General features: G+C 38.9%; 1 protein-coding gene across 1 annotated transcript in view; it reads right to left on the bottom strand. All coding sequences in view use genetic code 11, as the record gives it.

The window, feature by feature from the left end:
• The window catches only part of EGR_01450 (U3 small nucleolar RNA-associated protein), a gene marked incomplete at both ends in the record, with an annotated part of 25,022 nt that extends 4,616 nt beyond the window's left edge, over positions 1-20,406 (bottom strand). Inside the window, 12 exons of the mRNA XM_024490699.1 lie at positions 4,666-5,459; positions 6,331-6,398; positions 9,040-9,112; positions 9,712-9,872; positions 11,097-11,277; positions 14,307-14,433; positions 18,049-18,139; positions 19,218-19,367; positions 19,722-19,844; positions 19,890-20,166; positions 20,200-20,315; positions 20,344-20,406. Coding sequence (XP_024355023.1) covers positions 4,666-5,459; positions 6,331-6,398; positions 9,040-9,112; positions 9,712-9,872; positions 11,097-11,277; positions 14,307-14,433; positions 18,049-18,139; positions 19,218-19,367; positions 19,722-19,844; positions 19,890-20,166; positions 20,200-20,315; positions 20,344-20,406 — 2,224 coding nt within the window. The remainder of the gene's footprint in view (positions 1-4,665; positions 5,460-6,330; positions 6,399-9,039; positions 9,113-9,711; positions 9,873-11,096; positions 11,278-14,306; positions 14,434-18,048; positions 18,140-19,217; positions 19,368-19,721; positions 19,845-19,889; positions 20,167-20,199; positions 20,316-20,343) is intronic.
• Positions 20,407-23,921: the final 3,515 nt, after the last annotated feature.

Here is a 23,921-nt window from a genome sequence, read left to right as displayed (position 1 = left end):
TGGAAGAAACAATTTACTGTTTTTGATGTAGCTGTGGAAATAGTTACTGCTTTGGGATTGGCATATTCAATATGGAGGTCCACGCTCAGCTGCTTAAATTGGAGACAGAATGGAAAGTAATGCGCAATATTTGTTTAATAAACAGCTCAGAAGTAATCAACTGTTTGCTATCCTCCAAAATAAGAATATCTTGGGGTGTGCATCAGTAAAAGAAGAGTCCCTTTAAACGGTAAATTTATGTCTCCAAGATAACCTGTTTGTATGATGGAAAAGGCTTTTCCCGCTACAGCTTAAGCAGTTTGTGTGGATGTATCTTGTACCAAGATCATTGACTTTCGTCAAAGCATTTTTCAACAGATGATCCAAAACATTACCACATAGTTCGGATCCTATGAAAAAACCTATACCAATGATTTCAAAGCGGAGAAGTAGCACTACCTAAAAATATAGAAGTAGAATGAATGAATAAATTAATAGAAGAGGGGATTAGCACTAAAATACTTTCTGAATTATGATACTGGGCAAATTTTATAATGTTATGTAGACTCATTCGTTACATAGCATTTCATGTACGCGCACACTGTGATGTGATTTTTAATTTGAGAGCATGCTTCTTTTTTAATTTTTCGAGCCACCCTTTTCTCGAAAAGCAGAGCACTTTCTTTATTTATGCTCCTTCTTTTTGCTGGTCTTAGTTCCTCTCTTTGAAGCTAATCAGAGTTGTACTACCTCCAAATAAGGCTTTCCAAGTTCTACAGCTTAAGAATACCTTATTATGCACAATGGGAATTGACACCATTGCCATCAGATTTTACATCTAAAATGCTTGGAGGATTATCAGAACTTCTTTTTGAATATTTTACTACTTTGATAACAATCAGTTCACAAATATCGTAAAAGGCTTGCCATTTAAGTTTCAGAAAACGGGATGCGAACAAAATACATCAACTGCAAGTAAAGCCCTCGAAAATTTTCGACTGATTTTGAGGAACTTTTCTCACTTTTCCTGCAAAAAGAGTAGGGAAGTTCTGTTCAATTAAGTCGTCAACAGGGGATCAGAGGACGCCAACTGACTGAATCGCTGATTAGACAATTTTGAACGGGAGGCCTTCTTCAGAAAAAAAAAATGGAAGCGCTCTTGAATTTACTCAAGAATCGCACGCACGCACGCACACCGAACAATGGTCGCGCTAATGCATTCTGAGCAAATTCCACTCAAATTTTGGAGTTGGACGTTCAAGTTGAAGGTTATCTCTGAATAACATGCCAGTAATGGAAATGTCACCTGGTAAGGTTTTTTCTTTTAATTAATCTAGAATCTTCTTCAAATGTACTCAATTCAGCATTTATGCGTGGCATAATCGTAGACTTAATTAGTTTCCATGGTAGATTAATTTGTTTGAATTATAAAACTTGCAATAAGACCTCGGGAGGTTGTAAAGGGCAACGCTGTGTTAACGCTATCAACTGAAAGATAATTGTTATTGTGCTTCCCCTCTAAAATTTCAAATTTCAAGCAGTTTATTCGATTATGCTCTCACATTTCTGTTATAATTGCATCTTCGTGAACAAATTCTTTAGAAACTTTTTGGTTGTGGTGTTTGACAGAACTGCACACGTCTTTTGAAATACTAAGACCCCTACTGTATTTTTAGGCCTGCTTCTTGAATTCGTGTAATATGATTACGAATTGTTTAAAAGAAGTAGGGACTTTCCTAGGGCAAATTTGGTGAATGGGTTTTATTAACGAATGCGCCTTATTCTGATGCGGTGCAGCTCAACCCAATGGTAGTCGAAATGTGATTTATTTGCCGAGTTCTTAAAGTGGGCAGCGATGTTAGGAAAGAGTTGAATTGTGCGCATTGTAATGCTACGTTTAAACAACCTCAGGGTTACAATCACACTTTAATGGTAAAATAAAGTATGTCATGGAAGTAATAATCGAAAAATTGCCCTCTTGAGGAAAGTCGACCAATTCGGTAATTAACATTCCATTCTACTATACAGTGTTGGATGGTTCACTATCACAGCGGAAAACAAATAGAAAAAGAGGTTAATTCTTGCGAAAATCGAACAGCGCATCGATAAATGAAATGTCAAATTTAATGACTGATGTGATTACAAAACCGATTCGCACGTAGAAAGAATTTTAGTAGCCACGGTAGTCAACACAGCTCAACACCACACACTAGTTATGTCTGACATAGAAAGAACACAAATTTGCAATCTAGCCGAAATTGTGTAAAGCGAAAAAGGGGAATAGCAAACTATGTCAGGACTTCTCAGGAAAAAACCAACAGACGTTATCATGATAAAAAAGCTGTTTTACAGATACCGGGTGAATTCAGCCATAGCATCCTGTGAAAAATGAAAATCACCATTTCATGTGATGAATTCTCTCAGATGGGCTTCTCAATGAACGAATATAAGGTTATATTTAACTAATCGTTCCTTACAAAAATGGTTTATTTCTATCCAAAGGTGTAGAAGAAAATCAGATTTACTAAATCAACTCAAATTAAATCAAAACTACTCCTATGCAAAATCAGCTATTCTCATATTGAGTACCAAAGCAATGAGCCACTAAATATCAAGACACATAAGTTTTAAATTATATCACTCCGTTTGCAGTCAGTTTTGGTGCTTCAAGGCAAAGTCCTGCTTCCCATGAAGTGAATTTTGAAACAGCTTTGACTAATCCAAACGACTGGAACAAATCGTTGATTCTGCTTAGAGCATTAGTGAAATTCCTGAAGATTGCTGTGTGCGTGAGTTCTAATAGTAGATTCAGGTCCTGCAAAAGTTAGATTCATTCTATCGTAATCTTTGGAAAGAACGAGTTAATATTCATTTAAAGCCGTAAATGTTGATACCTTTGTAGGCTGTGCGGCAAGTTGTCTGCTGTCATTTAGCACAAGGACCTAAGAGCGATGCGATGCACTCCAAGGCGGGCAATACCTCGCGCAGATCCATCATCATCAGTGTTTTAGCTTTCAATGTGATTTCACATACGCTGAGCAGAGAGGTAGCATAAACAGAAGGGCGCTCTAACTCTGGTATTTTCCTCGGTCCTAACACACATGTCACTTGTAGTCACGATATGCTACCCTGGTGCTCGAAAGGGCTTTTCCTCCAGAAAATGCAGCTGCCATCTGTTCATGCAGATTTCAACGAAATTTGAAATCGGCAGAGCTCCAACTGCAAATACGGTTGCCGATTAGATTTCCGCTTTAGTTATAATTAACGCTCCCACTTTTAATCTTGGGCATATCTTATTTCACTTATTAACCTATTTACATCAAATGTTGTGCATCACACTGCCATTCTCTCCGGCAAAATGACTTCTGAGCAGACATTGATAGATGCCAATTTAACATCTTTTTGACAACTGACTTTGGCATGCGATTAGACATTCACAACAAAGTAAAGACACTGCATTTTGATGACTTTCTACGTTAAATTTAGCGAACACGCACAATGTTTCCTCAATGCTCGACCTCGACTTAGTGACATAAGCGAAGTAGTACTGTCCTGATGACATGGTCATAATGAAGTTATGAGGCATAAAGTCCAACTTTCTTCAAGCCAAAATGACTAAAAATGTATTTCCACGAAATCTCTCCTGATCATTGGAGCAGAGGTACACTGAAAACACGCTCTGACCCTATTTAGCTACTTTAAAGTCGGATCTTTGGGTAGTTAAAATTGTAGTGTGTAAGTAGACTAATTCATTGGTTGGTAGCATATGTCATCACAAATCCATGAACACGGTGAAATGGCAGCATTAGTAAATATGAATTACATTTGTGCAATCATTCGAGAGGGCACTTTAATTATTCCGGAACATTTGTTTAAAAAACTGAGACGTATTATTCCAATGGGTTATTATTATCGGTTTCCAATATATTGTAAATCGGATTGATAATAATGTATGCATATAGCAGACCATGGATACAATTTAGTTTGTAGTAGGTCACATGCTACTCAAGCACCGTTTTGGCTATGGCTTCCATCGGAATTTTGCATTATACCACGTGCTGACACTTGTATTCTTGGAAAACAATTTGTAACTTTCCCAGAAGCATTCTATTCCAAGCGTTTACGGTACATTTCGAGGATTATTCGAAATGCTATGACCCAACACATATTCATTAAATATAAAAACGCTAAAACACGATTTTGTTATTTAAGACCTGCGACAAGGTTAGATGTAAGTCAATTTGTTATTAAAAAATTAAACCATGAAGGCCAAGATGAATGATGGACCAGATAATGGGATATAAATTCTGCAAAAATGTCCGAAGCAAAATAAATAAACCATCATTGAGGTGGCCCATACCTGCTCCAAGAAAAATAACGACTGATAGTTTAAGTTACGATGATTCGTCAAATAATCAGCATTTCTAACATGACAAATAGTGAATTTCAATGTTCTAGGTGCAATCGGCATTGTAATGCTAAGTCGTGCCTTTGAAAAGAATCGTAGCTAATTGAAAAAACTGCTTAATTTTTAAATAAAAATTAATGCATGATAAAAGCTCTCATTCCAAATGGGTGGTTGACCTATGAATTGACTAGAAGCGGCTGCAGCAGCACCGAGAGCTAATCTGTTTCATTTGCTCAACGGTGCAAGGATTTGGCATTCGGGCCCCCTATTTGACCTACAATCAAGGTGGAGTCCCAGCAACTCACCAATAGTTGTTATGACGGTCACTGCAAATAGAATGGAACCTTCCCAACTCCATTTTAGATCGTCCATTGAATCCTCACCATTCCAGCCCTCGTGATCCATCATTTTTACAAGTTTTCGAAGGCTTCTATGAAGCTCTTGTCGAGTCTTATGCCGCAGCGTATACGCGATAACATGCAGCCACTGCCTTAGACGGGCGAATTCACTTTCCGTGTGACTACCAAGTCCACGGCGTCGGCGAGCCTTATTTTTAATTGCGTTTTTCCTAGCTCCGATTGTTTTTTTTGAACTTTTCTCGTTCATGAGTGAGGGTGTATAGTACTTTCCCTGCCACGTATTGAGCGACGATATTTGATAGCGAAGCTCACGAATGATTTCACCCGAAAATTGGTCAGCCAAAGCGGTTCGCAGTTCCTTTCCTTTTATTTTTACCATTTTCTCATTTTCCAACTCAACGGCACGAAAAATCATGCCGCCGATGATGGTGTAGCCGATAACAAGAAGTGAGAGACCGATTTGCGAGAAGAGGAAGGCAAGGAAGCGCTTGAACCCTGCGCGAATTTCCTTTAGACGGCGTCGATGTTTATAGAGTTCCGCGGAGTAGGTCTCCTTCTCGAGCACTGTGGTGGGCGGTTTGCGCAGTGTGACGGCCGAGGTGGGAACCACGCCGATCAGCAGACCAGCGCCCTCAATTGTCTCGCAGACGCGTGAGAGGAGCCAAGGTTTTCGAGATTTCGGCATGATTTTTTCCTTCTTCAGCCGGCAAGGGCTACACGTTGAGCATGCTTTAAGGAATCTTTGCATACACCAGCAAGAAGGGTTGCCTTGAATCCGCAAGAAAAGTGACAAAATCATTCTTTTAGCAGATTGGCTACGCATGTTGAGAATACAGCCCAGTGACCGTGAGCCAATCACGCAGAAGTGAGATGCCCGAAAATACCACGACAGCGCGATGATGCGGACTACGATGAAACGACCTGTGAACAAACCGTGGGAAGAATGCATTGACTATTCACATTTTTCCGAATGCGAGTGAGGTCAGCGATATTAAGTGTTGGAACACAACTGTGTTCCACCTGAAATTGTACCAAAACTGCATCTGAAAGTTAAATAAACATCACCCATTACTTATCTGCTTTTCGAAAAAAGTTATAAGCACTATAACTGATGTATACAATCTTAAACAGACGTATTTGTTAACCTTAGTTTACACCTTCCTAACGAAATGATTAGTTTGAATATCATGATTTCACTAAATAGTTGTGCTTTAGCAAAGTGCTTGACCTTTTCAATGCTCCAGCTAATCCAAGTTTCACGGCATCCAGTACCTCAGTTGATGATGGGCTTACCGACGCGCCTTCAAGCGAAAGACCACGCATGCTGCATGACACACCATACAGACAAGTGATTAAAAGTACGGAGGAATCGCTTTGAATCGTTCGGTAAAGCAGCACGGACGCAATGCCAGCCAGCTTTAAGCATTTTCAAATGCCGATTTAAGTGTTACCAAATTTAGCCGTTGATATCTCATAATCAGTACACAGGCCTCAACTCAGACAAAGTCTGTCATAATTCCCGTTTCAGTAGGAAAATATTTACCGAACTTAGCACTATAATTACCTGAAAAAAAATGAACTTACCTTTCTATAATGAGACCAGGTTGCAAAATATAGGTAGCTTTGAGGTCCATTGGAAGGGACGATTCATTCTAAACAAACCAAAGTAGCCTTATCGTTTTAGCACGAAGATAAAAAGGGTAACGTAGAGACGATCCTGAAGATTAAAAGGGCTTAGGGACGACCCCTGAAGGTCATGACTCCTTCCTCAGTGTTCTAGGTAGAATGAGGCAGTTGCATCAGATGGGAAATATGCTTGAATTTTTCGACCGCTACTTTATCATACTAGGTAAGGAACAAACCGATAAGTCATATGCGTTAACTTCATGTCCACTTTAGCACTTATGTCTTCGCACCTTCAGTGTTGAGAAAAAGCTCTACATTCCAGCCTTCTTCTGAATGCTAAAGGGTGAAAATGAGAACTCAAGATTTCCCATTAGATACACCATTTAATATGAGGAAGTCAAGCATATTCACACTTTCAACAGCACAGCGTTTTATTCGTTGTGAAAACACTACGTTGAGGTTTATCAAGCACTCAGAGAGCAGTGATATATTACATCGAAATACTAGTCTGAAGTTTTCGTTGATGCGAAATTCATTTCCAAATTGAATGCCTTTCACTTTGGATTTTTGTTAAGAAATAGCTTGTTTTTGGTCCTCAAGTGCAAGAAGCACTTTAAACTACCTTAGAAGCTTACCTCACAAATGGATTTTAAGAGTTGGTAGAACACTACAATTTTTAGCAGCTGATGCAATCAAACCCGTTGTGAAAAATTGTTTTGGGTTCTTTTTGTGATAAGAAATTCAGTAAGTTGATGTTATCGATAAAGCCAATCATACGTCTTTAAACAATGTAAAAAAGATGGAGCGAAGTCGTCTCAGTGAAGTGTGGCTTTTATGGACGCTACACAAATAACAGTTCGGTACTAAATGACTGCTTCCACAGTCTAATTTGTTTACCTCGAGTTTCCACAAAGTCGGAGGTGATATGCGTGAGGCATTTCACTTTCTTAGATTGGAGCTACTTCTCTCCAAAAACAAAGGAGGTATTCTCAAAAGAAGCACGAAAATTATGCTAAATTCACCCTCCATTCTTAAGGTTTACTTGACAAGCTAGCTGAACAGGCTTTTGCCTATTTCTGCTAAGCAAATGCGTTCTGTGACGTCTACTCCGAACTGCCTGAGGCACCACATATTTTAAGACCATTGTCATGAGGGTCAATCGAAAAAAGGAGCTAAAAGGACCAGTAAATCACTTCAATAATTCCTGTATACCGGATGCACACCGGTATGCCTCAGATTCGATTACTTTTTCCCACCGCCAGCAAATAACGTAGACTTTTTGTACTAGAAGTACATTCTTCGCGTAAAATACACGAATAAATCTGTCTGTTCATAAGTAGCTATCATTTGAACTCCATAAAAATGGAAATTTATCCCATACTTCGTTTTGAACGTATTTTTCACCAATTATAGGAAAGCATTTAGGTATTTCGGTAGGTGTTCAATGCAAGTTCAATGAGAGACTTTTGCTCCATTGTTAACTTTTAATTTAAAGGCATTGGACCGACGCGTGAAAAAGCAAATTAAATCCGGAAAAAATGGTCCATAAAATTTTATTATCTGTGGGATTCATTTGGCTCACCGTTGTAATTTTTAACGTGCATGCGACGACTTGAAGGGAATGGGGTTTCATAAAATTAGATTTTCCAGAGAAAGCCTCCTCAAAACCACCGCCTTTCCCATCTTACTAAATAGTGAACACACATGTCCAAAAGAAGCAACGAACGAAAACCCACTATCGCCTACAAAACGCATTGTACTGTTGATCGGATAAAGTATTTTTACAGTACTTTATCCATAACGGTTTAGGTCGATCTAATCTGGAGGGATCTATCGCACTTTAACTATAACTCATAGCTTTAGTTCTAGAACGTCTTGAAAGTTGGCAAACCAAAACCTTGTTAACTTTATATAAAATTTAAGCGATCACCATTCTGCTTCGCGATTTTCGGAGGCGGTTAGAAGTCAATTTGGGTGCTAACTTGAACACACGCTCAAAAATGATTTTCAATCCCTGGTCATGCTTATTGTCAGTAATGAAGAATATCGTAAAATCGACGACAGTTGCGTCAGTCAGCTTCAAAATCTAAAACTACTGACAACACGACAGTGAAGTCAAGTGAATTAATGAACTGAACAGAACAAACCTAAGCCTACAGGGGAGTTCCAGCAGGCACTACTTACAGACCAAAAAAGCTCTAAATAATAGTGATTTTAGGTGAAACTTTTATTTCCTTATCACCATTTAATGCCGCAGCAGAATAATTATGAGAAACAATTAAGATCAGTTTATGGATGCTATTTGCATCCCACTTGGCGACTAAATGTCGCCACTGCGTACGAATTCCCAAATACGCATGAGATTTTGCAAAACGCAAGTGACAATGCTACTTGAGAAGCTAAAATAATGACTGAGGATTTCAGCTTTAGCCAGTAAAATGTAGATTGTTTTGTGCTCCTTCCACATGCCCACATCTGACCCAGCGATTTCCCACAAATCCCCATCATTTCACAACTATAACTGCCATGTTTAATGTTTCTGGTAAGCTTAATCACCTTCCTTCATCTTATTTCAAGATGACGCAGGAGTTATTACACCTAATCTGGGAACGACTGTTACATGAGTTGCCTAAACATAAGCCTGCTGAACACTAAATACACACAAACCTTCAGTTGTTTATTGTCACTCTCCATGCTCTCCAACTGCTCCACCCCGTGTACTCGCGGGTCCGCACAAGCGCTCATTACGGAAGGCGTATGCACATTAAAACACTTCACACAAAGTCAAGAATCAGATGTTGAGAACCCAAATTCGTCCACCCTCCTTACAAAGTTCAGCAAATATATGCTCAGCAATTCGGACCAAAGCTCATTAATCCTTGATTCGTAATGGTTACACCCAACGCTTCAAGGCCGAAAAAAGCGAATCGAAGTTACAAACATTGCCAAATGCAAACATACTGAATTGAAAAAAACTGCAATCAAGATGCATCCCAATCACTTATGTTACGTCTCCAAAGTTTTCAACCCAAATTTTGCACCAGATCACGTAGCCATCGAACACCCGAATGGAACGATTAAACTACTTTACAATTTTAAAATCGGAAGAACATCTGCAAGAAGATTTGTGAAAAATTAGCATCACGACAATATGCACAAGTGTTATCAAAAATTTACACCAACAGTGGTCCCAAGAGTACGCAATCAGTTGGAATATGATACAGCACACATAAAGGGCCACAAATCAGAAGTGAAGAGTTTGACAAGATTAAGAGCAGAATCTAGTGTAGATCCAGAGGGTGGTGGAGGGAGAAGAGTAAAGTAAGGTGAGATTAATACTTGCTGTTCCGCCAGTCGAAGTGGTAGAGGGCGGCATGACCGCTCGCCTGCCCCACGACCAGGTAGCCGCCGTACGGACTGAATCCCACCGCAGTCGGCACGCCAAGTCGCCCCATGCATGTCGGGAAGTTGGAGCACACCCTCTGACCACCTAAATCGTACTAAAGGAGGCACACAGTTTTTTAAGAAAATACGTATTCTGCAAAGCGGTTCCTGTACTCTACAGTTGCCAGTTAAAAGCCCTATCTTAAATCGCTTTTTAGGGGAAGCGCCATGAAGAACAAAGTTCCTTTACGGCCTCTGCTAAGTTGAACAGTCTACCAAAACGTGACTCATAAGCACTCTGACACTCGGCAGTTGCTATCTTAACACTGTAATCAAACTGTTATAAAAATCATCACGGTCTTTAGACATAAATTTTATTAAAAAAACAGCTAGACAGAACTTCGATCTTGATAAATCGCCAGTTGTCCATCATCAAGCAGAGATGTTAGATACCCGTAAAAGCTATAACAGAAAAGCGTCGTAGTACAAGCATTATGTTAACGCAAAAAAGGTTAACCGCAACTTTCCTTCGGAGCGGTAAATTGTACAATTAAAGCGCGATCCTTCTTACGTTCCATGAATTATAAAGCTAACAAAATTTTCAGAACAAAGTTATGTAGCCGTATTGAAACACAAACAAGGGAATTTATTTTGAGCTTTAATAATTTTATTTGCGTATAACAGTGTAAGTTTAACACAATACTAACTTGAGTGAATCAATGCTTATGGTGTATAAGCGAGTAGCGGTGCCGTTATTAGTAGGTGTATTTCGTTATTATGCGCGCATTCCAGAAAGCACTCTCAAACCCAAATAAGCGCTTGGACATAAAATAATATCAAACACGTTTCACCACATTATCATTTGGGATCATCAAAAAGCATTCGCAATTAATTCCATCTCACTGTTTCGTGGAAGGGGGCATAATAAAAAGCACATCAACAAGTGGCAAAGCATAAAGCCTTGCCAAGTCGTAAAAAATAAAGCGACTTCCCTATGGATATCAAATGTGCATTCAAGCATATACGAAACCACCAATCATGCTTTAAAAAAACTCACAGCGAAAACTTAGAAATAAAGTCCGGAGACCTTTACGTTTTCGACGCTGTTCTAACACGCACATTCGGCAAGGTAGAGCCAATCATCTAACTGATAGTCCAAATCAGTACGAGTGGAATACGCAACATCGAAACCAAATGAAATGGTTTTAGGAAATTCGTCAAAGCAGGCCATTTTAGAATTGCAGCCAAATGTCAAGGGAAGCTGATGTAAATCTTGACCTTTGGTGAAATCAAAACATTGTAGAAAAAGGGGTGCAGTAGTCGGTTAGTGGTGGACTCACCAGCCTTGCAGCTGCAGATTGCAGGGAGGAGGCCATATAGAGCATCTGGTTTGAAGGATGGAAGAGAAGTTGATCCACCGCGGTGGTCAAGTTCCCCACGGACTTTAGCGGCTTCGGACACCTTGTCGCGTCATTCATCACCGCCTCCCATGCGTATACGTTCACGTAGCCGGATTCCGAGCTGCAATGGAAGAGCAAAACAAACGTCACATGGAGTTGATTTTAAAAGCGAACTCTTGCTTTCTCAGTTTTATTTCACCATAACATTAAGAATGAAAAAGGGAGAATATTCCCTTTCGCCGTGTTTCTATTCTGCTTACAATCCAGCAGATCGACATCATATATTCCAGTTCTCTAGAGCCAAAATGACGAAAAATGCTCTTTTACAAAATCAGTAGAGTTCTACGTTTTCTTTTTCGGGAAATTTCCAGTAGAATAGCCTTCATGCATTTTAAATGGAGAAAAGAAATTAAGTAGAGTCACTTCAAATTAAAATGACAAATTGTGTTTTTACAATTATTGCAACTTCAGCTTTGTATTATTCGCATTATTGATATCGGAGCTACTGCTATGCCCATTAAAATTTACGCGCCCGCTTCATACCATTGTTTCCCATTGATTCTGCATGAAGAAAGTTCGTATTCACTTCTAAGAACCCAACTTTCGAAGGCGCGCAGTGTGGCCCCAATATTGGGTAAGTTGTGCGTTAAGCTACGATTAACGGGTGACATTCCCATAGTAAATGCGAGTGAGTGACGAATCAGTAATTTGGAGGGAGGATCTCACTACTGCATGGTCCGTGAGCTTTGGCACGCATCATGCATACACCAGTTACTTTATTAGTTAAAAAAAAAAACGGATGTTGAATTTTATCAAATGATGGCAGTGACGGGCGGCGACGTTTGTTGGGGAGGCACACAACACAGTATACAAAACACGAATGCACAAATTTTAGGCAGGTAAGCGAACGGTTAATATTTCTCTGTGAGGTCCCTTCGGAGTGAGAACTACCGGCGTCGACCCATACATCACATCACGGTGACAATCGAAGGAGTCATAAAAGAGAGTTGCAAAAGCCCTTTCTTCCGTGTGTTCTGCACTTTTTTTCGGGAGTTAGTGCATCCTTATTTGTATAAGCCCACAGCGAAATGTAAGTACCAGCATAAGAAACGCCGTTCATCAACACCTAAAACCTGCCGAAATAAAAAAAGGAGTATCGCACTATTCGAAATTCCCTAGCAAATTACCATACAAAGTATATTTAGGGGAGTCCAAGATCAAAATAAAAAACAGGTGCATTACAAGTAATCCAAGTTATTCCCTAATAAGAACTATTTTTCCCAAAATTCGTAGATAAATAAACAATCGAAAGGCTTGCGTACCAACAAATTTCTGTCCACTTTAAGACTCTTTGCCTTGTTTAACGTTAACTTCGAAGAAAAGGATGTTAAATGGATTAATCCATTATGCGATTGCGCGCCGCCGAAATGTAGCTTTCCTTCTTCTACTGAGCATTGCAAGGCATTCTCATTCATTTTTCTTGCACCCTTGTGGGTTGTGCGGGTGCATCTCAGTACTACTTGCCGCCTTATGGTTAAATAATGCGTTGCAAATCATTCCTCCATAATGCTGGGCCGCAACTGAGCACAAGAACAATAACATTTTCGCCGAATGTTAATTTTTCAATCAAAGAAAAGAATTATGTCATACAATACGCCAAAAATCTAAACTCCTATTTTAAACGTTTACTGACAGATGTTTTAGTGCATGAGGTTAAGTAGGGTTAGAACAAAGTGGAAACCGTCCTATTAATCGCTAATCGAAGCACTTCACATTAGAATTGGTTAATCTTGATAGAAAAACCAGGCCCCAAAATAATGCGGATAGTTAAGTAAGTTGGTTCTTACAGAGTTATGCATCAAAAGTTCTTTCTGTGGTGTGGATTTGTAATTTTTGCAAAACATAGGATACAATGTTAAACTCTAATTCAATCATAAATCCCTTCCCCAAATCCCGTACCCAGGAAATGTAACGAGTCTCTTGTTCAGTCATGGTCAATTACTTTTGCGATCGAGCGTAAAAGGGATGGGGGAATAAAAGCCGCTACTAAGAGCTAATAACCATGTTTCCTCTATGAAGAGTAAAAGTCGTAAAATTAATTGTAGTAGTGAGTAGATAGGTGATAATAGGTGAGTGACCTGATCTCCATAAGGATGATTTAAAAGCATCAAGAAAAAGTAGGGTTCACATGCTCAAGGCTCAAACTAACAAACCATGGCACCTCGGTGTAATCATATGAAAACGCCATTGGCCGTGGGGATTGTGATCTGGCTAATCTCATCGAGATGACACCCCATTTCCTTTAATCACATATCCACCATAAAAAGTATCCATCAAAGTTATCTTCATGGAAGCAATAACAACGCTACGTACTTACAACCAAAAGAATGTTCATCACGCAAGTCATAGGGGATAAAGTGATACACACAGGTGTGTCATCAACTAAAACGTTTTAAAGGACACAAAGGTTAATGAAGACAGTGGAGCGTATAGAAGATAGCACAAGCCATATTCTGAAAAGCGCAGTTGCGGGAAAAACACACCAAGATGTACCGCAAGTTTGTATAGAATGGTGATTGTTCAACACCAATCATTTAACCAAAACCGAAATGTAAGACAATGCGACCTCCCGCCAGATTATCGCATTTACCAACTCCAAACCAAAGGCCTGGAAATGCATTTCGTTTCAAATGCGCATTTAGAAAGCCAGCGCAGATCATTATAAAAACTCAATATCTTCTCATATCACTTATTTCGTGCAAAAACTGAATTATTATAACCTGTTAGACTTGGATACATTGTCGAAAAGACTAATTGGAAAATAAGTCCACGATAGACCTTGTAACAATCTCGTAAGGTTTTGTACATATAACATGACCATCGCAATAGCAATCACAAATATCAGATTTTACGCGGCACACCCTGCACACGTCAGTAATTTGATAGCCAAACTAGCTTCTGTAATAACGGAAAAGGATTTAAACAAAACTTAGACGCATCACACGGCATTACACAGTATGAAATCAGACTAACCAAAAATTGTTCAAGCACCAACCTCGACTCATTGAAAAATAGAAAAGACTCTTAGGTCATTCAAAACGGTTGCGGAGATAGAAATGGAGATGTTTATCAGACCAACGTTCAACTTACCCACAGGCGATATATTTTGAATCGGCTGAAGTGGCAAAACTGCAACCGCCCGTGCAACTGTAATCGTTCCATCGATGCATCGGACGCGCATTGTGCCGTAAATCAAACACAAAGACGGATCCATCGCCTATTTAAAGAGAAACACTACTCAATCCTCTACCATGCTAATGAATCTTGCAGCAATATTGACACTCTGTTATTTAGGAGCATCACTTTATCTTAAAAAAACTTAGAACAAAATAAGCCCTGTTTGAACAACTGGAAGACTTCATCCAAGATCTATGTAATAATATGTTACTTGCATGAGAAAAAGTTAACGTTCACAAAAGTCTTATATGAATCAAAGATTGTGGTACTGTTTCAGCACTTGTGAGAATTCTAAGAAATCGAAAAACCGAAAAGTTTTGGGAATTCACGAACTATTTTCATTTCCAAGATTCATCAAAAGCCGAGTGCCATATGCACAGCTAACCAGGCAGTCCTGAATGGCTTTTAGACAAGTACACAAACAGTAGACATTTAATTAACGGAAAAACAACTCAGCGACGATCTGTAATAAATCACATTCATAGTAGGATTTATCAGAGGTCATAGTACATAGAGGAACACGTTCCAGGACCGCGAGACATGGAGTGTGTCTAAGGATGAATAAAAGCCGAAGTGCTTCCTGGGCAATAAAAGCCGATGTTGAGGGGTCTTTGAAGTGTGAGGCTGTCGGTAGGAGCGTGGGAATGTGCGACTACGAGTGCGCGCGCGTTGGCGTACTTCAAGGTATTTCCTCTAGGATGCAACCATTTAGGAAAAATTTATCCCTCTTTCAATGGTCAACGAAAGACTTTGTTTTAGGCCATAAAATTTCGTCCCAATGGAGAAAACCATAATAGCCCTTAATTTAAAATGACCAGACTAGGATTTTTGAATCGAACCTGTCAACGAAAACAATTGTATCACTAATGGATCCGACGAAATTCTCAATGCGTAAAATTTAGGATCTAATTACAAGGAAAATTCAGAAACTACTAGAAATGTTAAAAATTGACAAAATCAACTTGCATGACCTGTTGAGATGTGCATGATTAAAATACTAGTGAATAATTGAGGTCGGTCCATTATTTTATAGGATTCGTCATGGCATGTTATTTCATTAGATTTTGAGGCTGTAAGAAAGCGCCCAAAGAAATCATTGCGTCTTGGAACCCAATGAGCTTAGTCCAAAAGTACCCTACTTTAATGAAGACTCATAAACAGCTAACGAAGTAGCCTCGCCAAACGATGAGAAGTAAAACAATAAGGGCAAAATACAGTGACCGGAGGTTGGACAAAAAAGCGTCCTTAGACAGAGAATCTCCAAAATAAGTCCTAGATCATAAATTACTGTTACCTTAACACAGTCAAATAATCATAATTGAAAAAATGACCATGGCATCGGTAAAATTCGTAATTTGCGAAAATGAGCATTTTGGTCTAATTTCTAATTGGAAATAGCCATCAGCAAAACACTGGAATAATAATGAAGAGTCGACATTTGATAGACAATGTGCTCTGTTCGCATTTTCTCTGACTGAGATGAGGAATGCAAGAGCGAACGTGCCACCCAAAAGGTGCACACGAGTGTCTGATGTTCAGTTGATAGAGGTAAAGCAATAAACGCTTCACTGAGTAGTCTTTAGGAGATGGAGTTGATTGAAGTCAACCTCTGCTTGAGTTGATACTATTGTAGTTTGCAGCCACATAGGCATTGAGAGTACTTTCACGCGAACCGAACACCGTTATCTCACAATTTTGATTGCTTCCCATACTCGTAAAAAGAGAGCGTAAGTAGGTTACCAAAACAGGGAGTAAAAAGGATGGGCAGTCGGCTTTCTTTTTATTCGAGCACTTGTCCAAAATAAATGGTGTAGAAAAGTGCCAAGTCAAGTAATTTATACAGTGAGACTTCAAGACAATCAATTGAAATCTACGTTTAGATGAAATACAATCAAATGTAAAAAGTTAGTACAACCAAATGTATGAATGTACACTAGAGACAGCGCAAAAAACTCGATTGGGAATGGTTTTAGATATTCAATATACCAGATGAAAACATTCTTACCTACTGCGAATAAGGTGATTGCAGTAGAAATACGGAAACATTTACGGGGGTATGATTTTAAGTACCCTGACCAACCCTAGCCAATCGGTTTCAGACATTCCGATTAGAAAGACGAACCTAAATTGGTTGGTGAGGCAAAATTTTAATGTAGCCGAGACAAGTATTATAGAACCAGAGCGCAAAAGCAATAGTATAAAAGTCGAAAAACGAACTCTAAACTGAGTACGAGACGTCTCGATTGAAATATGACGTCCTGAAAACCACTGCAATCGGATCCAAAGAGATAGGAGATCATTCTCCCATGGGAGATCTAATTTGCCTTTTAAGCTATGCAAATTAAAACAAGCAGAGCGGGGAAGGCAATGCTGAAAAACCAAAGGTGAATTAGGTTAAAAAGGTAAATAATTTCGTGGAGAGCCCTAAAAGCTTCTCGTGTTAGAACTACAGAAATGTTGAGTGAGACTTAAACGTCGCATAAAATCCGCTACCAACCGTACGTAACATAATCTCACCTGCCAGGTTTCCTGATTTAGACAAGAAAAATATTCTAATATGCTAAAATAGTGACCGAACCGCAGTAAAGTACGTAAATCATGACACATAGATGAAAGACATTTAAAACCGCGTCAGAACCCCCTTGCACACTAGATAATACTATTCGGCCCGCTTAACAAAGGAACTCTCACAAAAGACTTTCAGCAACAAACGAACAATTCTGCAATTCCTCTATCCAAATACTGAACAAAACTCATGTAACAGCCTGAAACACTCCAGTGCATAAATTTGGTTAATGTTAAGTACAACGCCGAACATTAACAATTTCTGTTCATTTTAGCTTTCTCCTAGCTATAAAATCGTTCCGAGTCAGAAGTGATTTTGAAGGCAACACGCGATCTCCGAATGTTCTACTTCGCAATTTATAAGGTCACAACATATCTTTGATAGGGAATGAAAAAGGTACACAATATTAACACGAACTACATTTGCAACATCATTATTCGACCAGTTTCAAATATTCCGAGTGGAAGTTGTGTTTAAAAATAGCATGTTTAGATTTAATAAACAGATTGTTGCAAAGTTAGAATGATGAGCAAAATTTGTGGGCTTAAAGAAATTACTGGAAAACTAGACGGTGTCAAATTGGAAAAAAGATGCCTCTCATTTAAGCTAAGGAATGAAACCTACTTGCTTGGTCTCGTGATTACTTGGATCATGTTATGTAGCCTTTTTCAAGTACGAATGTCACATGATTATTACCTTGCATTCACTTTAACAAATTCAAACTAAAATAAAGGTCGGAACCCCGAGGGGACATTTTTGTTTTAGAAAATTCACATTCATGAATGCTACACAGAAGAGGACAGGAAGCAAGATTATTTTCCAAGAAGTGGGTGCAGGGATGCATGGGTTTTTAAGCCACAACCATGGGAAGTGTCTGAACTGAAGTTCATGTGATGAATTTAACCCCTTCAGTGTCATCAACTTAAGTATCGACAACAAGTTCCAAGAATACAATCTCAAGTCATTTGAAAAATAATAAAATCACTAAAGTGGCAAAAATGGAATTGCCTGCGCAAACCGCAGCTGCTTCAATGAGCCATAAAAACCAGGCAAGGTATGCATGAAGAATCGCAACAGCGAAGCACTCACTTGAGAAAGCATTGAGAATATCACCGTGTTGAGAGAAGCAATGCGACACAGCAGTCCCGCTTACGCGAGCCGTTGTCGTCTTTTCAAAGCTCTAAAATTAACAAACGATAAGAGCAAGGATTAACTTTGAAGAGTACAGGAAAAGTACAAACGAAAGCGTCTCACTGGAAAGGTTCGCCATTTTAAAGCTAAGCCCAGTGTGCACAAAGGCCCTCTTTATGACATCTCAAAAACGAATGCCGCAAGCATTACGATTTCCAAATAAGTAGAATTCGCATAGGAAACAGAATTAGGACTGAAGGATAAGAAATGCAGAATAATCATATTAAACCTTTATCAAAGGTTTCCAAGTTCAAAACTCCCTCCCATTTATTTAACAATGCTTTCACTTCAGGATTTGTCTCAAAATGCGTCAAAAAGTGCGATTGCGAGTTTAGGCAATGAGAGAACTAGTGATGAAATACGAATCAGCACAAAGAAGCCAAGTGTTGCCCTCGATTTGCCCTGCATAGAGGATAGATGGTGTCACACTGGCTTTTGGTTTCACAAACCCAACAATAGCCACGCACCTGGCCGTAATGCCTAGTTCTTCTCGAAAATGAAGATAAAGAGATAGAAGTAAAAAATACGCGGACCTCATATTTCCCATTCAAAGGCGTCAGTGTATGGTGATATTGAATAACTAACTTTAGCGTTAATTTCAGATATGAAAAGAATATTGTAGCTGAGTTCAACTACAAGAGCGCGAAAAATGATACCGATGCCAGATGACAATCGGGTCTCAACATTATGATAATTCTAACATTGTCTTGGGACCAAAGTTAGCGGAGAATTACGATTAGTACTAAAGTCAATGAATGAGTATGAAACCACCCATAGAGAATGAGTGAACATTTATTACCGGCATACCTCGGTCACCAAAATTTCTAAATTGCACTCTTTACAGAAGTATGCAAACTGTGCTTCCAACGGCATGTATGGTATGAAAGACAGTATGCCACAAACATGGTAAAACAAGTAGTCATATAAAGTTAGCGATACGCCCATGAAATAATTAGTTGGAAATGAAAATAGCTGGTGCGAGGAAAAGAATAACACTGCTAATGCACTAGACAGTAAAAAGTAGGTCCAGTTGTAAACAAGGGGCCAATAATAAGATGCATACTTACGCGAAGATCAACAAGGTAGATACCACCAGTCCCCGAGAAAGCAGCAACCTCACTTGTGGGAGACATTTGCACAGAATTTATCCTCTCGCCATAACGCGTACCAAGGGGAACAGCTGGATGTGATTCTTTATTGCTAATCAGATCGTACACCTGAAAAAAGGAGCGTTACTTTAATGTCAGCAGTAACAAAGTTATTGCAAACAAAATTTGGGCACATGGAATGCAATAGGCCAGAGAGCAACAAGTTTCGCAGTCAGAATTTTATTACAATTTCGAGGTGAAAAATTCTAGCCTCAGAAAGCAAAGTACTAAAACAAACTTGTTTCCAAATAAAAACAAGGATGACATGAAGTAGCACATTCCTGTGCACCCAAAACCAGAAGATAAAGCTGTTTCGCGAAGGGAAATACGTCAGATTCCTACATTTCTATAAAAAGCATCAAGATAAGTGTCAACTCCTTATATCATAAAGTATTATTCCAAAAAACAAGCTTAAAGACCCACTTTAAAGTAATTTCTTTCTCCAGTAAGGACAACCTTTTCCCCAGTAGAGGTGAATTTTGCCGAACTTATTGGGAACTTCTCGAACACATAATCCGCCAACAGACGGCTTTCCGACTTCCCTAACTGGAAGTAAACAGGTGTTACACCTATATTAATGCAAACTCTTACGCTGAACAATGCCATTGTAGTATCAACACTTGTTGTCATAACGATAGGATGGGTCCGATTGAACTCAACAGATGTTAAATGACCGCAGGAAAGCCGCTCCATATTGGCGTCGCTTAATCGACGCATCGGAACATCAGCATCCAAAGAACCACGATTGTTCTCACGAATAACCGCGTATAATTTCTCGGCACTGACCGTATCTGAAGCCGCCGATTCACTAGCCCTCCTTTTTCGCTTGCGATTTAAATGCGTGTGGATGTCAAGAACGGCGGGTTGACTGGAAATACACATACATAAAAGTAGCAACTACCCTACAACACTCGTGTTTCTGTGATTATCAGCGTTTTCTTGGTCCACCCAAGCTGGACTAAGTAGGATGTCTTCTTCATTCCTTGGTACTTCAAGAGAGAATTCAACCAACTTCGGCTAAATAAGTGAACAAACCACAAAAAACCTCTTTAGGGCGTTTTACAATTTCGAACTCCGGGTCCTCTTTTGATGGACTTCCCGATGTCATGGAACAGAAACACAGACCTAGAGTACCAAAAACAGCTTGTCACGTGAAAGATACATCAAATTGGCCCGCCGTTTCCGTCAAAACATCAGAACAATACGGTTGTAATGAAGAAGTAAAATTGTTAGCAAATAATACTTGCAAAAAAGTTCAAAAAAAGAGATAAAATGACATTCTTTAAAATCGTTTTAAATCATTTATTCTAAAAAGCTTTGCAAAGAAGAGGTAGAAAAAAATATAAAAAATAAAAGCAGGGTTGTAGGGCCTTTTTCATTTAACTCTTTTCTGGTATTTAAACCTCTCAAAAACAGACTGAACCGTAGTAGACATGTTTGTCAGTCAAAGCTAACGTGGATGATCACAGGCTTAGCAGATTCTAAGTTCCCATATCTTTTCTGCCTTGGAGAAATCTGATAATACCTCGGCTATCAGATTTGTGTTTGCTAAGCAATATAAACATTTGAATAACGCAAACTCGACAACTGTTGCTAAGATATATTAGTTTATCATGTTGTATGTCAAGCTAGGCCGGTTTTTAAAAATATTACACTGTGGCCCTTGGAAAATTCCCTGAAGATGATGTAAGCCATAATACTTGAGCAACACATGAGTCTGTGACAAATAGTGGAGGCAATGGCTACTGACATGGATCACTTGGCGATGGTTCAATGGTAGGAACACAAAGTAGTCGTTTACAAAACCGTGAGTTAACCAACCAACATGATACACAATCCCTCCCCTTTTTTGATCGTTTCCTGCTCTTCTCTTCGTCAACACCTGAAACATACTACAATATATCGGTGCAGTAAGGAAACAGTCAGGAGCCAACAGTCACATGTACCGAATCTGAATGTTACTGAGTAGATACTGACCAACCTAATTGATCTGGGAAATCGTCATGTAAAGGAAAAATATTAAAAACAGAGGAATGAGCTGGTCAAAGCACGTTTTCGACTAATATTATTCACCTGGGTTTGCTTTCAGCTACGGCAGATTTGGCACCCTGAGACTTCCCTTAAGACAAAAGAAAGCATTATACTTGAGCAGACTACACACATACTAATAAATGTAGTAAGACCTAAGACTACCAGCATGGCCAAAAGCTAACTTATTAAGTAAAAGTGCAATGGTGGAGATACAAGTTAGCCAATTACAAGTACCGAGGGTTAATCAGATGAGGTAATATAGCATGCCATCCCTTTATTTTGTTTCCTCTGGCCTTCATAACATTTGAATGCCAAAGCCAATCAGACTGGGACATATTTGCTGCTTAAAATTAATGAGAATTGGCACAGGTGTAAAAGAATGGTGAGAATGATGCTTCTCCTGTTTGGAGGGATTCCGCCAACCCCTCTTCCACGAGACTCGAGCTGACTGCGCGCTCCCTCTCTATATTTAGGCAACAAAGGTATTACAGCATTACTGTAATACTTGTGTTGTTTCAATGTGCCTTTCAGGGAGGAGGCAATCAGGAAATACGAATCTCGTGACCGGATCGTCTTCTCCCTTACCTTGTGACTGCGGCTCCCCTCCTTCTTGAATATTGTATTTTCCCTTATCCATCTTGTCACCTTTAATAAAGATGTCCAAAGCGAATCAAGTGGGCTTGTCTGGGAACGCTAGGAATAGGGAACCGGAGACCGAGGAGTCTCACTTCACACTATAATGTCCTTCTAAATGCATTATTTTGCTTAGCGTAAGTTAAGGAAACAAAACAATCCCTGCAAGGTACTTGTGCACATTTGTGTTCCAAATTTAAAAAAGTGCTTATTTTTATCTTCCAGAAGCACTGCTGAGCAATAAGTTAATCCAAAGTAATACAGTGCAACAGGGAAGACCGCTATTAATCACATACGGAACAGTTGGGCAACTCTCAGAGTGAGTCAAAGAGTACATCAGGCTGTTAAAGTACATTCTGTAGGAAGTGAGATTCCCAAGTAAGTTGACGCACAGTCAAACATGTTTATAAAACATCGGCATATTTCAACAGCATATGTTGAACAGTTACTAAAGCTAGAACGGTGGCTTTGAAGTACAAATCAAAATGCGAAAATAATTGGTAATAAGAAAGAACTGCAGTTTTTTGGCAATCTGATATGCCACTACCATTGGAGTTTACTTGTAATTACAATTTTAGTCATAGCTCGGAGAAAACTACCACAATTACAAACAATTAGGAAGTCAAAATTGTATGCATAGGCTTTTGAAATTGAATCTCTTATGAATGTATTTGTGTTAACAATTTTGAAGCTGAGGCATTTAAACTTTAATACCATACGAGATTGTGCAAACTCTGACCCTGAGCCTTTTCAAACACCTTCAGGCAAAATCACGCACTGTTTTTGAGACATAGGCAAGCCTGTTTTCATGCAAGTTCTTTCTGCAAGTTTTTGATGTTTTGGTTGTTTTTACGCCATGAATCTGCTATAAAGATGCTTTTTTGTAAGTGACTCCTAGCACATTGTTTTCACTCCTTGATTTCGTACTGTAGGCTTATAGTCCTTGTTAACTTCCATCTCATGTCTTCCTAACACACATTTTTTGGATTTCTATTGTTTTGTTAGGTTTTAGTCCTAGTAACTAAAGTAAATAAACCAAACTGAATATAATCGAAGCAATATCTCACTGAACCTGGTCTACTATCTGTAATGTCTCCCATTCTTGTTGACCAACTTTTTGGCTACTTGTTAATATCATTTTATACAGTATGATAAAATAGACGCATGTAACTGCAGGCAATTGGACCTATGTATGTTTGACTTTTGGTTTTGTTGCTCAATTTTATATGTATTAATCTTTACTACGTATTGGTTCGGTACGTTTCTGTTGTATTGTAGAGTCAAAATTTTAAACATCTTTTTTACAAGATGACACAACTCTTACTTGGTGTAACCTGATCTTTTGGACAATATCTTACACTAGTTAGCCACCCATTGGGTAATTTTCCCATTTTTAAGCAGCAAAGCACACTTTACACTTATTTGCTCCCTGTATTTTTAATAAGTTTCTCCTGGAGTTGATGCACTGCTTGCTTGTGTGTTTAAGGTACTATAAACGGACCATCTTTAACACGCTTTCGTTGAATTTACTTTTAGGCTTAAAGTGATACGTGGGTAGACCTTAATCGCTTTAATACAATTTTACATTCCTTCTTTTGATGTTTAACCCTCGATAATTAACCTTTGCTCATTTAGTTTCAATCGGAATGCATAATTGGAAATTTATTTCTGTTAGCGGTACCTAATTACTTATACGTAATGGTAATGTAAAGTACCACTTGTTGTGTTATTTTGATGGTAATGGGCTGATTAAAGTTATTTTTCATTATCACCGCTACTTTATCCTTAATTAACTTTTTATTTACTGTACTTGGGCTTAAAAACATCATCGAATAATTTGTTTTCCTATCATTGTATCTTTGTGCTATTTGCAGAATCAACAAAAAGAAGCTACGTTGCTAGCATAGAGGCGCTATGAATGGCTAAACGCTGCGCGGCCTTCCGCAATGTCAGCTTTTA

The sequence above is a fragment of the Echinococcus granulosus genome, assembly GCF_000524195.1.
Source record: "Echinococcus granulosus chromosome Unknown EG_S00005, whole genome shotgun sequence".
NCBI classification, from domain to species: domain Eukaryota; kingdom Metazoa; phylum Platyhelminthes; class Cestoda; order Cyclophyllidea; family Taeniidae; genus Echinococcus; species Echinococcus granulosus.
This window is presented reverse-complemented; position numbering and strand designations above follow the sequence as displayed.